The sequence below is a fragment of the Colossoma macropomum genome, unplaced genomic scaffold (assembly GCF_904425465.1).
Source record: "Colossoma macropomum unplaced genomic scaffold, Colossoma_macropomum, whole genome shotgun sequence".
Taxonomy (NCBI): Eukaryota; Metazoa; Chordata; class Actinopteri; order Characiformes; family Serrasalmidae; genus Colossoma; species Colossoma macropomum.
Genome location: NW_023496020.1, coordinates 1,198,605 through 1,216,867, shown reverse-complemented (window position 1 = coordinate 1,216,867; position 18,263 = coordinate 1,198,605). Strand labels below are relative to the sequence as shown.

Below are 18,263 nucleotides of genomic sequence, written 5' to 3'. Positions count from 1 at the left end.
TTTTTCCTGCTCGTTTGAGTTTTTATTCATTTTCAATTACCAGCCACATCATATCAGCCTTTTGGACAGATAATCTGCATTGACATTTCAGAATATTCACCTTTTTTAAGCAATTGAGACATAGTGTCATGAAAACACTAAAAGTTTTATGAAGCCAAATGATCCTTAATTTTGTTCATTTATTTCAACAAGCCATCACTGAACACACACTTTTATAAATAATGTACAAAATGTCTTTTGTAACAGATGCTTATTTGGATTAGTATTAAAATAAGCGCGTGTTGACATAGTACTTTTCGATATGCCTTACTGTACAGTGTTGATTATTTTGCCCATCACCTGCAGAACTTTTTTTTGTTTGGGGACCTATAATTACGCAGAAACTTGGTGTTTATAATAAGCATTTGTATATTCACCAGACAATTTTTTTTAAATTTAATAAACAATTCATGTGTTTGAATTTTTATTACATATAAAAAACATTGTTACTTACAAAGCATTTTAATCATGCTAGAAACAGTAATCTTCACACGGAAGAGTTAACAGGTTCATTTTAATTTCCTTCAGGTAAATCAACAGAAAGTTGACGCCTGTAGTGCCTTTAAAAGCACTGCGGTATTTTCATAGAGCGTAAAGTCCTTTTGGAGACGGTTAAAGCCGTAAGGAGGAATGCTGTCTAAAAGCCATGACTGGTATTTCAGTGACTAACCAATCATCTTTTTTCACTTTACAACGACGTTTCCAACTGTACCACTTCAGAGCGGACTTCTTTAAAGTTTTACAGGGTTTTAGACAAGATTCATTTCTATATAAACGCAGATTTATAGAGTTTGTTCACTTTAATCTTTAACCGTCCGAAGATGCTTACCCAGCAGCTCAAACGCTTTAAATCGAGACCACATTCAAGACGGCGGAGCTTAAAAATTAAAAAGTTTATTGTTTTTCATCCAAATATACTGGTGATCCACAAATTAAAAAGGGTTTACAAAAAAAGAGAAAGAAAACAAAAAGTAGTCACAGTATATAAACAAAACATTATGCACATCCACTACGAGGCTGATTATGATAATCTTACTGTGTTTGTGTATGAATGTATGAGAGATGCAGTCCAAAAGTTTAGAAAAGTGTTTTTAAAACAAAACAATGGTCTGAAAGGGACAGTTTGGGGACAGTTCGGGGACAACCTGATGGAGAGGGGTGTTGTGACAGAGTGTTTATTTATCTGTTTACACGTTGCGGTCGAGGCGTACGTCCACCTCCCTGCCGTTTATCTTGGTTCCGTTCATCAGCCTGCAGGCTTTCTCGGCGCTCTCCGGAGAGTCGAACCGCACCGTCCCGCAGCCTTTGGACTTCCCGTTCTCCATCTTTATCTCCGCGTACATCACCTGACCTGGAAACAGAAGGAAAATGAGGACACGCCACATTAGTACATACAGTTTCATCCACCTTCTGTGCAAACTGCAAGTGACAACATGAATAAAGTGACAAAGCCGCTCAACAAAGGTCTGATTTATCAATAAAAATTTTATGTTTGTTGCAACTTGTGTCTCCGACAATCTACTAATACGGTAATTAGGATTTTTATTATTGTTATTTTTCTATCTGAGCTGTTCTGTGAGAGCTGCAGTCTGTTCTGCTCGTCTCTCCGTTAAGAGCTGAAAAGTGTCAGCGTTTCTTTTAACAGCGTTCTCGTCTCCTCTGCTGCTCCACCAAGCTGTCTGGGTTTTTGTAAGAGGTGTGGGACAGAAATTGGCCACTAGAGGCTGAATTTACATGTTATTTTTTCCGAAAATACACGTTTCCAATGTATGTTTCGGCACCATTTCAGGCGCTGACAAATTATACACATAAACTGAACAGAAAAAAACCTGTGTTGACTTTCATAAAATATTCCCAGCAAATTGTTTCCACAGACTATTCATAAGAGTGAAGAGCAAAAAACAACCTGGGTGCTAATAGCGCCCCCTTGTGAAGAATCTTTAGCCTGTTTTAGGTGAGTAAAGACAGTTCATCATATGTTCAAAAAAATAAAAAATAAATAAATAGTGCTCTGTCCTGAAGAGACCAATGATGTGGGTGGTTGCATTCACAATATTTAGCTTGTTTTACATTCTATCCTCAATTTTATGCATTAAAGTGGCCAGGGAAAAAAAAATCATTATCAATTAGAATTGTTAATGTATAGACCAAAAACTGATCATATAAAATAACACACTGTAACTACCAAAATCTAAAACACTAAATATCTCACTAAGGTTTCTTTCCATCTTGTACTTATGACCATCGACAGGGAGGTAATAAAAATATTTCCAAGACTCAAACTTTACAAGAAAGATAAAAACAATAAGTTAATGTAAAGAAATTTTATTTCAAGTAATTTTAGAGCATTTCTATTGGTCCACTCATAATTCAGATTTCACACAATGAAGTAAAGGACAGCCGCTGAACTCAAACGACACTGAAAAATACAAATCTGAAAAAATTGAGATGGGTTCTTTTTTGGACAGTGATGTTTTATGACTCATGTTTTGACTCATTTTCTCCCTTAATCAGATGCATTTCAGTACATACATCTTAAAGTGCTCAAGAACAGTTATTTACTTAAATCTATTCATAATCAGGCTCCAATGATGTGTTCACTTTGTACTTTTATAACATACATTAGTAAATTATATCAGCTGCTTCTCTTCCTTAAAAGGTGTGTCTAGTACACCAGCACTTACCACAGTGGCTGAACTTCTCCTTCAGCTTCTGCCACGTGAGATCATAGGACAGCTGTGTGCAGAAAGCGCATCATTAAAACCACTCAGCATCACTACTACACAGGGGTTTACTCTGGTGAGTGCTCAAACTAAGAAATGTCACTACAAATGTAATAAAGATCACTCACAACAATGAAATAATAATTTACAAAGAAAGCACTGAAAAATACAATGTACCACTATATAACATTGTGCTACTACTGTACAGCAGGTAAACAGCAGGAGATGGAGCACTACAAAAGTGGAGAAGTTCATCCAACCTCCTTCATACTCACGTTTCTCACAAAGATTTGGCACCCTGCCTTTGACCCCACCCCTCTGTCCGACATGCCGCCGCCCATGTGACCAGAGCCGCCTCCGTATTGGCCGAAACCTCGGCTCATATCCATGTTCCCGCCCATCCGGTCGAAACCCCCGCTCATGCGGTCCATGCCCATATTACCCATCCCTCCTACACACAAAGAGAAACATGACCATCAGCTGAGGAGACACGTGAGGACCAGCTCCCACTCCACACACACGAGAACGCTTACTACTCCAGCGCTAAAGCTCACTGTTCCTCTGATTGTACAGTTAGAACGGCCAAATTACAGTAAACACAGCAGTCAGCTGCACTGTGGCCAGATTTTCTATTTCCAAACACGGCTGAAGGATCAGACTTATGTAAAAAGATCAGACACACTGGTCTGCATCAGCCGCCAAGAACTCCAACCAGGAGAGCTGATCTACGATCTGTTTGTCCTGATCCTAGATCAGCACTCCTCCTCTGACCAGCTCTGAAAATGGTATATATGTATTTCTATTCAATGTTATTCTGTACACTGGAAAGCTGTAGAAGACTAATAACTAAAAATGAATAAAAAAGCTGAAAAATAAAGAAAAAAGCTGTAAAATATCAAGAAAAAAAGCTGTAATAAAAAAATATTCAGAAGTAATGGAGAATTGTGTGCTATCCGCTTTCATTTGAAAGCAGATAGCACAGCCAAAAACGAATAACAATTTTAAAAATATATACATACACCCAGCATTACAGAAATATTGATTGAAATATGTAAAAATACCCTATGGGTAAAAATGGTACATCACTGCAGGACAAAACCCTCCAAAATAGTAAAATTACAGAAGAACGGAAAACAAGTTCTTAACTTTTAATACATACCAAAGTAAAGAGATATTTTTATAATCATTTTGGACCAATTTTTTTTTATTCTGAATCATTTGAGCATTTCTAAATTATTTGAGGAGAAAAAAAAAAAAGGTTTTGTTCCAACAGCGATGATGTGGGTCATCGTGTGTAGAGCAGAATGTAGTTTACAGAACTGAATGTTTTCAGGGAGTTTGTGGGTTTACCTATTCCTGCTCCCATAGGTCCCATCCCAGCATTTCCCATTCCTCCTCCATAACCCCCCATTCCACCTCCTGAGGAGAGAAACAGCAACTTATGAGAAACAAGCAAGCAAGCAAAAAAAAACAAAAAAAACAAACAAACAAACAATCACCCACACTACCATTCATAGGTTTAGAATCAGTGCTTCTATATTATTGAAAACAATTTGATTGAAGGGGGGGAAAAAACATTTTAATAAATAAAATTACTGGCTTGTTCTTAACGTCTACATTCCAATAGTTGCATTTGTGTTTACCATGTAGTTTCAAAAAGAGCTCTACATCTGTACTGTCAGGCTATTGTGTGTGTGTGTGTGTGTGTGTGTGTGTGTGTGTGTGCGCGCGCGCTCGCTCTGCTTACCTAGACCTCCAAACGAGTCTCCAAAAGGCCGGTTCATCCCCATATCACTGCGGCCAAAGTCACGGTCCATTCCACCCATACCAGCACGATACATATCTACACAGAGCAGGAGTTAAATACAAGAGTGGTGGAAAGCAAGGCTGCACAACATATACCAGAATTAAAAACATCAGCAGACAGGAAACCAGAGAGGAGAGGAGAAGGGACCAGAAGTGAGGAGAGGAAAGAATAAGAGAAGAAAAAATAAAAGAAGAAACATTAAGAGAAAAGGAAAGAGTAGAGAAGGTACAATAAGAAGAGAGGAGAGGAGAATAAGAGTAGAGAAGGAACAATGAGAGAAGAGAAAAGAGAAAAAAGAGAAGAGGGGAAAAAAGAGATGGAACAATGAGAGAAGAAAAGAGAAAACAGAAGAAATGTGAAAAGAGAAGAGGAGAGAAAAGAGAAGAAAAGAGAGGAGAGAAAAAAAAATACAGAAGCGAAGAGAGGGAAAAAAAAAGAAAATAAAAACAGAAGGTGTTTGTTTGGTTTTACCTCCCATCCTGCCCATGGGTGCCATGTCTCTGCCTCCGAATCCACCCATAGCACCCACTCCATCCATCCCACCAAACCCTCCTCCACCCATTCCTGCAACACACACACACCAGTCAGAGACAGAGCTCTTCAGAGTCACTGAATCTGATATGAAGAATCAGCTCCACCTTACCTCCCATCCTGTTCATGCCTCCATAACTACCTCCATCCATTCCTGTGCAGAGAAAGAGGAGAAATTAAGAGAGGAACGGAGAGGAGGAACAAAGATAAGGGAGGAGAGGAGGAACAAAGGGAAGAGAGAAGAAGAGAAAAGGAATGAAAAGAAGAGGAGAGAAGAAAGGAATGAAGACAGCATGTTAAATTGTACTTGGTTTGCCTCAGTGATGAACCAATAACGATTTTCAAATCATGTCTAGCGCTAATCATGAATTTATATGCTTGATGCGATTTCGATTTCTTCAGCAGATAAACCGGCCTCTTCATTTCTGTATTCAAAGATTATGCCTGAAATATCCGGTTAGGGAACAGAAGTGTCGTTCATTGCTGCTACAGCTCAGCTAAGAACACGCGCTTGTTATCTCAGAGACATTTAATGGGACATAAAACAATGTTTCTGCAGTTTATAGCTGAGTGAAGATGAAAGGCATAAACTTTTTAAAAAAGCTGAGCTTTAAATTACACAAGAATGCTGCACCTCACTCACTTCCAGAAAAAGAAGAGTTATTATTGGAACTCAAGCTCGTAAAAGGCAGCCAGTGATGGACTGTCAGTTGAACACCACTGGTTGCTGACAGTCTCTTGAACTGCGTTACACATTACATTCTCGTTATAACTGGATCTATTATGCCCTCGCAAAAGTAAGCTGAGCAGGTCAGCACAAAGCTTATCGGCTAATAAGCTAGTTCAAGCCTTCACAGGAGTTACTTAAATACAGACAAAGTAAAAAAAACAAATAATAAAAAAAAATTGGTCATGAGCTAAAAATATCTATTTAAATTAGAGCTAAATTCAAAATAATAGTGCTGTGCTAACCCCGCTAGCTTGGCGCTAACTATGGTGAACAAACCAGGGTTAATTTATTAATTTTTTTTTTTAAATATTTGAAGGTTACACTACACATGCTTCGTGAAAATAGCTAAGTAAACAAATTTATCATATATAATATGATATTATACAATATAGAGGGCCAGCTGCTCTGTTGCACAATCTGTAACTGTGAATCACCTCCAACTCACCGTTAACCTACTTTCAGCATGCAAACAGCAGGGGGCGCTCTGACCGCTCTCCCTCCCTATAACTGGGGTAAAAGTATTAGGCTAGCTTAGAGCTGTATTGAGCAATAATCAGAGCGGTCCAGTCGAGCTGGCACTCGCAAGGACCGGGCGACCTCCTGTCACAATAAAGCGCTTCTGTTTACTTTACAAGATCCTCATAATGACATCCAAGCTCTTATCTTATCAGCTCATCTCTCTCCTCTATCACTCGTTATCTCAACGGTGCTCATCTTCTGGATTAAAATGTAACGGAGAATTGAAGTCGGAATTCGGTCCAACGCTCCTCCAGCTCCACATACGAGTCTTACCAAACAATCGGAAAATGACGCACTTGATAAGCCTTGATAACATTTAAGATTGTTATGATTCTGAGAAGTTTAAAACGGCGCATCAAAAACATGTTGCGCAAGGGCAATTGGTTTGCTGGAAAAGGGCTAGTCAGGGGTCAAAATGCACAATCAGGTCTGCGTTAGGGGTGTAAAAAGGCACCGCCACGAATCTGTCCGAAAGGTTTTAATTGGTTTTAATCATTTATGATAATGTACTGTATTATATATTTTACAATTTATGCCTAAACATTTAAATATAAGCTTGACAAAGTTTTTATTGTCTGTATTCCACTACTGTAAAACTGGATGATTAAGGGGGGCCCAAACTTTATCATGGGGGCCCAACAATGTTTGTGGTGGGCCAAAATAAATAAATAAATAAATAAATAAATAAATAAATAAATAAATAAATAAAAAATTTCAAAACCCCATTTCAAAAAGGTTGGGACGCTGTGCAAAATGTAAATAAAAACAAAATGCAATGCTGTGCGAATCATTTAAACCCTATATGTAATTCTAAATAGTACAAAGACAACAAATCAAGTGTTGAAACTGAGAACATGCACATCTGTGAAGGCACCATTAATGCTGAACGATAAATACATTTTTGGCAACATATGCTGCCATCCAGACGACGTCTTTTTCAGAAAAGGCCTTGCTTATTTCAGCAAGACAACGACAACCACATTCTACATGTATTACAACAACATTACTCCGTATTAGAGCAAGAGTCCGGGTGCAAAACTAGCCTGCCTGCCGTTCAAACCTGTCACCCACTGATGAGCAACTGAAATCCTATATCAAACAAGAATGGGAAAACATTTCACTTTTAAAACTACAGCAGTCGGTCTCCTCAGTTCCCAAACACTTACAGAGTGTTGTTAAAAGAAGAGAAACACAGTGGTAAACATGCCGCAGTCCCAACTTTTTTGGAAGGTGCCATCAAATTCAAAATGGGCATATCTTCTTCAAATAACAATAAAATTTCTCAGTTTCAATGTTTGATATTTTGTCTTTGTAGCATTTTCCTTTAAAAATATGGTTTACATGATTTGCATATCATTGCATTCTATTTTTATTTACATTCTGCGCAGCATCCCAACTTATTTGGAAATGGGGTTGTAAATAAATTTAAAAGATAAGACAGGAGGTAGACTTCATATTTAGGGCTTACTTGAATTTTTATAACATTACACTATGTTTTAGGACTAAACCACTCTTAAAACAGATGGTTCTTCAAGGGTTCTTTAATAAAGAAAATGGTTCCACATAGAACAATGAATACTCCCAGACCCCTTTGTATGATAAATTGCAAAAGTTTTCTTCAGACTGATGGAAAATGTGCTATAGATGTTTCTATATCGAACCTTTTTGAAAAGGGTTCCACATAGCACCAAAAAAAGGTTTGTATTCAGTATTCAGTCATTTTTAATTTGCTTACTCAAATCTAAAAATATGTTAGCCATCTAAAATAAACTCTCCAATAAGTTCTCAAAATTTATTCACAGCAAATAAATGAGTGAGTGGATCAACCCATGATTCAGTGCGTGAGTACTGACCTCCCATTGAGCTCATTCCTCCTCCTCCTCCTCCTCCTCCTCCGCTCAGACGGTTGGTGTTGATTGGCTGACCACCAGGACCCAAACCCATCCCGATACCCCCAAGACCACCTGCAAAAACACAACACAAACCATCATGGTTATTTAAACCAGATTGGAGTTTAGGGTTCTGATTCTCCACTTCAGTCTGTATAGCTGTGATCAAGTAAAATACAGGTGACTACTACCAGGTTCTTAAAAGGAACAACTGTAAGGATTCGCCCCATCATTGACAGATCATGTGTTCTGAAAGCCTCTCATGTTTAAGTATAGTAATTTTAATCTGACTTGCAATCAATCAATCAAATCAAAATCAATCAATAAATAAATAAGTGGGTTGAAGGTGAACTGGATTATCAGCTCTAGTTTCAAATAAGAAGCCAGAAACTCAGCAAAGCAAAGACTGACCCAGAAAAACAAGGTTTGTTTATATCAGCGTAACCACAATCTCTCCTCTTTTGGGATAATATTAAATTTTCATAAGCTCTCAAACTAATTTTCTAATGTTAAAAACTGTTGCAGACAAACTGACTTTAAAAGCACACAAACAATAATATACAAGTTTTTTCAACCATATCATACACACAGCCCACACTGCCACTTAAAACATCTTTAAAATCAGACTGCATACATAAATAAAACAAAAACATTAACACAGCTGTCACTAGAAAACATTGCCAAACAGCAACTTCTGGTAAAATGAAATGTGTTCTTAACTTTCACTCTGAGACGTTCATACAACATAAAGGCAGTAGAGCTCTGTCTGAGGATTTCTTGCTTAGCCAGCTAACATAAAGCTTATTTCGATCTAAGCCTGGATTTTCTGTTTCATAACTGTGGATCACGTTTTACCAGACTTCATCACCATGGCAACTTATGCTGCATGCCTAACCCACTCAAAGGCTGATCAAGTCCAGGATTTCAGATCCTACAACAGCTCTTGAACCAATCTGGGCTGCGCTTCTGAGTTTTCACCAATCAGGGATGAGCTTCTGACCAAAGAGGGGCCAGGGAGGTGGACCCTTCCAGCCCTTTTCGGAGTCCCCCCCCCCTCCCTTTGTGACTTCACATGTAAAATCTGTCTTGACCTAAAAGCCACTCGACTCAAATGTTTCACGCAACTGGCTATTCATCATCAATGTCACACTTGACTCGTGCATGAGCCCAAGTGTCTAAACCTGGTTTAAAAGCATTGACAACCAGCTTCATAAAGCAAGTTAACAGGGATCGTTTGTGAAGTTAGTGACGCTAACCCTGTCTAAGCTGAACATACCTGATAAGACCAGGCCGAGTCTTGTCATATGATAATTAATTAATAAATGAATGAATGAATGAATGAATGGGGGGGGGAGGTGCAAAACAAGGGTAAGTAATACAAGTGCACAACAATAAAGCTGCTGGACTTCTTACGAGGCAACTGAGGCGCTTTATCGGCCGAACGGAAGTCATCCGGAGGAAGAGACTTCTCATCCTGAAAGAAAAACAATATACAAACAACATTATCATGAGAAAAGCACAGCTCATGTGGAGTCAAGAGTTCAACATAACTTTAGCAGTACGGAGAATCATTTAGGTTCAGCATTTTAATCGTTTACTCACCATTTTCACATGCATTTGTCTGTCAAACAGCATCTGACCGTTAAACATGGCTGTTTACTACAGTTAAAGGAGATAAACATGGGAAGAACAGAGCCTCTCGCACATTTCATATGCATGCTTGAGCACTTACACATTTTCACAGACGTGTGTTTACTAGGAACAGTTATTTTTACCTTCAATACGGAGTCGAGTCATTTCATATCAGCTGATACCAATATTCACATTTTCAGTGATAATCAAGATAAAAAAACATTCATGATCTAATTTAACCTCATTCTAAACCTGTATCAAACCTGAAAATGTGTATCATTATTAGGCTCTTATTTACTGTATGGGGGGAAAAAAATAAATAAATAAAAAAAAAAAAACACACAAGAAAACGTGTATCAGATTGGTACCAAAACCCTGAGTACAAATATCGTTATCAGATCACAGATAACAGAGTCTTACAGTGCAGTGAAGTTAGTAAAAAACAATTTAGATAAGACAAGCTAATGCCATCAAAAATACACCAATAAAATTACTTTATTTTTAGTATGCACACAGTGTCCTTGTTTCACCATGTCTTGCGAGTGAGTCAGCAGAAACACTGGAAGTGCAGATTTAACATTTTAGAGGAAAAAAACTTTCATTTTCTGTGTTTACTGTCTTCTAAAACCGTGCCTCACTGCTGGAGGCTGTGGATAACATCCATTTATGTCACCTCTGGGACAGTAAATGATGCAAAATAGGGTAAAACAGATTAAACAGAAGATCACCGAAACCTGCTGACTCAGAATTGTTTACAGTGGTGGTGAGAGGAACCAGACAACCACCTCTAAAAGCTCCATCACAGAAAGTTATAACACGAAATGGTTATCAATAACCATTTGACTTATGACAGACATTATTTCGCGTTCATTTTAGGTCAAATCTTTTTTTTTTTTTTAATTCATTCATGGTTGAGGGATTAATGCAGGGTGCTGTAAGGCAAAATAATCCCCAAAGAAAACTTACTATTTCAGATTTTCCACTATTTTTCCCCCCCATCATCAACATTCCACATAAAACTCAGAAGACTCGTGTAGGTTCACTGGTGGTTTTGGATAGTGAATAAAATGTTTATATCTGTGTTGTAGTCATTGCAACCCCTGGTTCCTGTCACCACCACTGTAAAGAAACCTGAACCATTTCACACCAAACCACTCTGAATGACTTTCTGTATAACCACTGTATTACACAGAAAATTTGAAAAGTCAATGGAATTTCCCTTTAAATTACAACACAGGAGTTTATTTAATTTGCTCAGGTAGCAAAGAAAAGAATTACTTGTGCTGTAGTTATGGCAAGCTCTGAGAAGGTTTTGGGCTAAAAACATTTTTTTTTAAAAATCCATTCATGGAAATTTTGAAAACTTCTTAAAGCCATTACCAGTTATTAAAATTACGTGATCTTTCAGAGCCCTACTATTTGTATGCAACCGTTTTAGTGACCACAGAAGGATACAGATGGCCTGCACAGCCTCCAGCGGCTGCTCAAAGGTGACGATGCCCATTCCTCTGCTCTTCCCGTCTTTATCCTCCTTCACATCCGCCCTCTTCACTGTGCCGGCCATGCTGAACACTTCCTTCAGCTTCTTCCAGCCCACCTTAAAATCCAGCTGCACACACAGAAGAGCGCAGTCACCAAGGATGAAACTCAACCACTGTCTTTAGATATCTTCTGTATGCATCTGCGTGAACGATTACTGTAGGCTTTACTGTCAACACAGGAAGGTTCATTAAAAGTTCACTGCCACTCAGAGCTGGAGCTCAAGGCATCAGTCCTTCCATTACACAGACTTAGGAGGACTCGAAGTACATTTGAAATGTATTCATTTTTATTTTGATTTACAATCACAGTTTAGTTTTAATTCGTTTTAAGGGGCCTTAATTTTTAACTTTTAGTCTAGCTTTGTATTTAGTTTCAGTTTTTAGTACTACTATGTAATTCCAAATCTGTTGTGTCCCTCTAAAGCGTTTCGCTGTTCTAGACATGTTAAATTAACACTAAGGCTGCCTGATTATGCCAAAAATCATAATCACCATTATTTTAGCCAACAATGAGATTACAATTATCTAACATGATTACTCTGTGACTTTGAAAACATCATGCATTTACTGAAGTTTTTGAACACTGGATTTCCTTAAACTTAATCTAAACTTAATCTAAATTTAAACTAAATACAATTTTGATGAAAAACAAATAAAAATTAAAGGAAATCAGTGCACTGGATTTATAACAAGACAAAACAAGAGCATCACACAAAACTGAATGCAGCACAATCATTGTTCTAACTCGATTTTCACAAAGACACCATTGTAGTTAAAAAAAAAACAAAAAAAAAAACAACATTTCAATGAATCGCCCGTCCCCAGTTAGAACTGCAATATTATTCAGGAAAGGATAAAATATCTTAAGGGGCAATTAATGCCCTCACTAACTGGGGCATGTACAATTAACAATGTTTATTGATTTAATACACTTATTACATTTACACCATGTTATCTGGGTGCAATTTTCTATTTTACTTTGTTTCTGGGGAAAAATGCTGAACATGGGGGCATTTTGGCTCTTTGTCCCTGATTATTCCTGCACAACCTCCACTACTTATACTGAATATGTGTGGCTATATACAGTTACGTATTACTGTACAACACTGCATGTTACAGTCATGCCAATAAAGCTAATATAAATCAAGCTGTATGGCGAGAGGGAGGGAGAGAAATCGATAAATATTCTTACGTTGGCCACAAACACCGTGGACCCAAGGCGTCCCGCCTGAAGTGCACTGATTATTTCTGGAGGGATGTTGGGGTTGTTGAGGATGGAGGGGGGCAAATTCATTCCTGCTGGACCCCCATCGGACCCCCTGCCCCCAGAGAACCCAGAGCGCTGCAGCACCCGCCGTGCATGCTCTCCATCAGGGTCCTAAAACAAGAAGCACACTGACTGACTACCCTTCATCTGTGAATTATCAACATTCCACAGAAAACTCAGAATACACTTGTAGGTTCACTGGTGGTTTTGGATAGTAAATAAAATGTTTATATTTGTATTGTAGTCATGGCAACCCCTGGTTCCTACCACCACCACTGTAAAGAAATCTGAACTGTTTCATATTAAACTGTTCCTGTATAAACACTAAATCACACAGAAAATTCTAAAAATCTGTGGAATTCTCCTTTAAATTTTTGCCTGAGCAACAGAAGAGCTAATTAAATATGTAAAGTTTGGGCAGAAACGCGTCATACCTCTTTAATGTTCAGAGGCCGGCCATTAAGATCATGTTTATTCATGACCTCCAAAGCTTTCTTCACAAACTCCTCATCTTTGAATTCAACCACCCTAAAAAAAGGAAAAAGAAAGTCATGTCCTCCTGAAGGACAAAGTGGAGAAGTGAACATGCAGAAAATACTGGATCGATCTTTGGAAGGCTTGTACTTACCCACATCCCTGTCAGCAGCACAGGAGGATTCCATACAGGCCACGAAGAGAAGAATAAACAGACCATAGAAATTAATACAGTTAGATAACACAACTGAGTGGTTTGATAAACTGAGCTGCTTAATTGGAGGGTAGAGTTTATTATTCTAACAGTGCATCTTATTAAAGTGGGACAATTTATCTGTAATTACTATTGACCACAAACAAGGACTTTATGAACAAATGAAAAAAGAAAAAGCTATCTTTTTGCAAATATGAAAACCTCCAATTAAAAAAAATATATACTATTACTAGACAATTGTCAAGACATTTAAAATGAAGGGTGAAATTGAGATTAATACTGAGTTTGTAGGTTCTCGAACTGTATAAATTGTAAGAAAAGAGCATTTATGAAGCACAGAGATGGACACGGTTTAAGAAGGGCAGCTGAAAAGTAAAGCAAGTTATACAATAAAACAGTACCTGGATTATATAAAACGTTAGACAGAATATAGAATTCCCCTTATCATACACATTCTGTCTAGAGTCATTATCAAAATTCCCCCATAAAAATCTTAGTGATCAATAAAAACACCTGAGCAATCATCAAATAAATCATCATTTCCAATAAGATATAGCTCCAGACTTGAAACCACCAATTTGCAGCCAAATAAACTGGAGTTTTCTTTAAACATTTAAAAAATTTTCCCGCTAAACTTCACCAAAACCATCCCAAGGTCAAAAGGTCAGCAGTCATCAGCAGTATCAGACTCTACCCACAAAAATAAACCTAAAATCAGTCACAGGGGGGTGTCCCCCGTACGGCAAAATTAGAGAATGAAGCCGTGGAGGGCGTTTAAAGCCTCGCACGGCACAGCAGAGTCGCCAGCACTTACCCTTGACTTTCCTTCAGCATCCTTAAAGAGCTCCACGTATGTAACCTCACCGACTACATGAGACATACAAAAAGGGAAAATACCAAAAAACACAAAACACAATGCATTTAAAACACCGGTGGTGTCATCACAGCAGTCCTGGAAACAACACTACAGGTAAGAAAGCCCAGTTAAATAAAATCACCAGACCAAATCTCCGCCCACAACACCACCGTACCATACTGTAGATTTACACAGACACCAGGCAGCTATACAACAACATTCAGCTATGGAGGTGCACAGTTTCAGGAACAGTTACACAGTTTTCAAAGCACAGTACTGTTTTAAGGTGACCATCCACCTTTTCCATCCTTCTAAAAGATCGTTTTATGAACCAAATTCCAATATTATAGGTAGGACACAAGCAAATAAGATCAATTTGTGTCACCTTACAACAGATTCGACGGTAAACATTGCTCTGAGGTTACATGTTGGAGCTAATTACAAATACAAGAGCCAAAAGGAATCTTCATCTGGGACATATTCAAACCAGAACTGTAGTTAAACTCCTCCCAAGAAGGGAAAAAAAAAGAGAGAAACCCTGTCCATATTGGTCATTCAACTTCAGCTCATCTGCCTGATTCTCTAAATTTCGCTTATGTTACTTTAAAGCCCCCTGTACGTGGCCGATATAGAGGGAATAGGAGCGTACGTGTGCCGTAAGCTCTGCAACCGTTACCTTTCTCTCGCATTAGATCTTTAATTGCCTGCCACTTCATATCATAAGGGATATTGCTAATGAACACGCGGTTTCGGTGGCCGGACTTCTTGTCTCCGGATCCCCCATGACGGTCCTTGTACGGGTGGTAGCGGTTAGACTTTCGGCCACTGGAAGACTTCTCCTTCCCCTCCGATTTCTCCTTGGAAGTCTCCTCCTCATCCTCACTGGACAGAGAGCAAAGAACATTCATTAGTATTAATCGCCTTCTTCATACCATACCGTTTACAAACTTTACAGTAATACTAAAAAAAAATTAGACACTGGATGGAAAAATTTTTAATTCGATCCCATCCTGGGTTGAAAAGCATTTTGAGAAATGGACACTCATCTTAAGTGAAGCTCTTCATTAAAATATGTATCAGTACTGGATGATACTCAAGGTTTCAAGATCGGTGGTAAAAAAGTTGTATTGTGCCATGTTTAGGTGTGTTGTGGAAAAAGTGATCAGTCTCCCTAAAAATTTTTAAGCAAAATTTCCTTCACAACTGTCCAGGAGGCAAAATCTATACTTGTAAAAAGGACATTTCTTTATGGAGTCTTAACACATGTTCTAAATAGGACTATGAACACAACCATTTGCATGGTGAAATGGATATTCAGATTGATGGAGAGTGTGTTGCATACGGTTTTACACAGAACCTCTCTTGAAAATGGTACTATACAGCACCAAAAAAGATTCTTGTTAGCTTGTTAGAATAGAAGAACCCTTTTTGGTGCTACGTAGAACCATATACAACAAGTAACACCGTAGTAATAATGTCAAGCTTGTATACAACAGCAGAACCCTTTCTGGATCAACACATGAGCATTTTCAAAAAGATTCTATATAGAACCATATATAACTCATTCTCCATCAATCTGAAGAACCATGCAAAAACCCTGCGAGCATGCAAATGGATCTTCGAGTGTCCATGGTTCTATTTAGAGCCACTGTCTTTTTCTATAGAACCATCTTTTTACGTGTTTGCAGACAATGCAATGAATAGTGCCAACAATGAGCTAGAAAAAGAGCATTAACATAGATAACCCAATCACATACACACATTTGTTAATATTTATTAGGCAAAATCATATAAATATTAAAAATCCTCTGCGCTGATCTCACAATACTAATTCAAACGTGAATTGCTATGTAACTAACGTTAGCTACTAAAGCCCCTTTACCCCGCTAAGCTACTTTAGCCAGCAAGCTAAAAAAATGAAACTATCGTTACGAACTAAGCCAACACTTTCAACCTAAATATAAATACACCGACACACGGGTTCAATATGGTTATTTGACGTTCATCTTACACCGTATTTACTTTATATTTAGATTTCATTTGTCCACTCGCAGCGTTAGCTAAGCTAACTGTTAACCGTAAACGAAGCTTAGCAGCCAGGCTAACCCGGTCACAGTGAAACATTCGCCACTCAGCTAACAAGTCAAGCAAAAAAACAACCAAAACCACATTTTATGCTATTTTATATCTATTAAACGCGGACATGCCAATAAATTCTAGTAAAACTCTTCATCTCAGCTGATTCGAGCCCGAAGGTTAACCGGTTAGCATTAGCCGCTAGCTGGAGGCCATCGTTTAGCGTTAGCACGCAGGCTAATCTCACAATGGAAAGGGCAACGATAGGGAAACTCTGTTACTTTTTAACGCCGTTAGTGTTCTCAGACGGCGCATCTTCATCTCCCTCGATGTTCGGAGAAGCACCGGGAGATTCCTCTTGTTTAATTTCGCTCTCGAACTCGGGGTTAGTCTCAGCCATGATCGCGTTTCTCTCTCTACGCTTCAAACGCTGCGGCGCTTCTCCTTCACTGTCCGCCAGTATCGCGAGAAGTGAGCCACCGCTTCGAGATTTGGCGCTGAGCGTTCACATAGGCGGACTGCACGATTTGTACACTGCATTGTTTTATTTTATGAATGTTGTTTGATAGATTCTAGATAAATGTAATTTTCAGGTTTTTAACTTATTCATGTTATTTTTGTAATTTGCTGACTGCGCTTGGTTTTTGTTATGTTAATAGGTGTAAAATGCATTGCTTTTATTGTTTGTACTTTGCAAAATATAAAAAACTGCGTTACGTTTTACAACGCTGCTCGATCTGAACCCGCTGTTTACGACGTGGGCCGTTTATTTTGGTTCACTGGTCATTAAATTTACACATAATGTAAAGGATCATAGATATTTGTACACACACACACACACACATATATATATATATATATATATATATATATATATATATATATATATATATATATATATATGTATGTATATAATTTTTCTTGTACTTTTTCCCTAGTCTTAAAGACTCCTTAAAAAATTAATAATATTTACCTCTGCCTTTCAATGTACATTGATTTTGAGTGTTAAAAACAGCTGATAGTAAACATGCAGCTTCAATAGCATGACTGTCACATGCTTATTCCTGCATTTTCAGCTCTCAGACATGTAAGACTAACAATTTCTGAGACAGTGTTGTAGGTATTGGTACTGGTATTGTGAAAATGCAGTTATGATTTGATAACTTGTTTATTTGAAATATTTAAAGTTTGATGCAACACGTTTAAAAAAAAGTTGGCACAAGGAAACAAAAGACTGCTAAAGCTGATGTTTTCGTACATCAAACTCCTAGTTTTTTTTAAACAGTTTCATGATACCGGCCCTTTAAAAATGCTTTGCAAGACAGTGATTGTAACCTATTTAATCTATTGACTCGGCTCTGTGGAAGTTTATCCTCCTGTTAATGTAACTGACAGAATCAGAAGTCTAATGAACTAATGATCCAGCCGTTACTCAGAGGAGACAGTGAGGTCAGACAGACAATAAGTCACAGCAGAATGACTGTAAAAAAAGAAGGAGTAGTCAGACGGCACTTTGATGATTAAATAATAATAATGTGGTCTCAGCGTGGAGGAGACGGGCCGAACAGCAGGCTGTGAGCAAGCATTCGTTTCTCTCTGTCAATAAGCTCACTATTACAGCACTCCCAGCCGTCCCATAATGCCATGCTGGGAAACGGGCCAAAACAGATGCTTTTCAATTCATCAGGAAAGCCAGGGCAGCGTTTGGAGGGAGTGACCACAGCTCACATCAGCTGATTCCACTCACAAACTCTCTCTGAGTCATGTTTAGTGTCATCGTTAAGCCGGGCCTACACTACACCATGTCTAAAATCCTGACAGATTCTGAAAACGGAGAGCATCAGACACTTAACATCCATCTTAAACAGAATTCCCTGTTATTTTGTCGTAAGGGCACACTAGTCCAGGGGTCGGCAACATGCGGCTCTTTTACTGCCCTGCTGCATTTCCAGAGCAGAATTTGAT

The 18,263-nt window shown here is 38.3% G+C and overlaps 1 protein-coding gene across 1 annotated transcript; it reads right to left on the bottom strand.

The window, feature by feature from the left end:
- Positions 1 to 913: 913 nt before the first annotated feature.
- myef2 (myelin expression factor 2) lies at positions 914 to 16,752 on the bottom strand. Its single transcript, XM_036564581.1, has 17 exons — positions 16,580 to 16,752; positions 14,899 to 15,104; positions 14,181 to 14,233; positions 13,307 to 13,314; positions 13,113 to 13,206; positions 12,604 to 12,789; positions 11,326 to 11,479; positions 9,841 to 9,890; positions 9,652 to 9,712; positions 8,203 to 8,313; positions 5,213 to 5,254; positions 5,041 to 5,133; positions 4,510 to 4,605; positions 4,113 to 4,181; positions 3,038 to 3,213; positions 2,724 to 2,775; positions 914 to 1,390 (listed from the first exon to the last, which is right to left on the bottom strand). Exons 1-17 carry the CDS (start codon positions 16,696 to 16,698, stop codon positions 1,227 to 1,229), a joined length of 1,734 nt encoding a protein of 577 aa, XP_036420474.1. The 5' UTR covers positions 16,699 to 16,752; the 3' UTR covers positions 914 to 1,226.
- Positions 16,753 to 18,263: the final 1,511 nt, after the last annotated feature.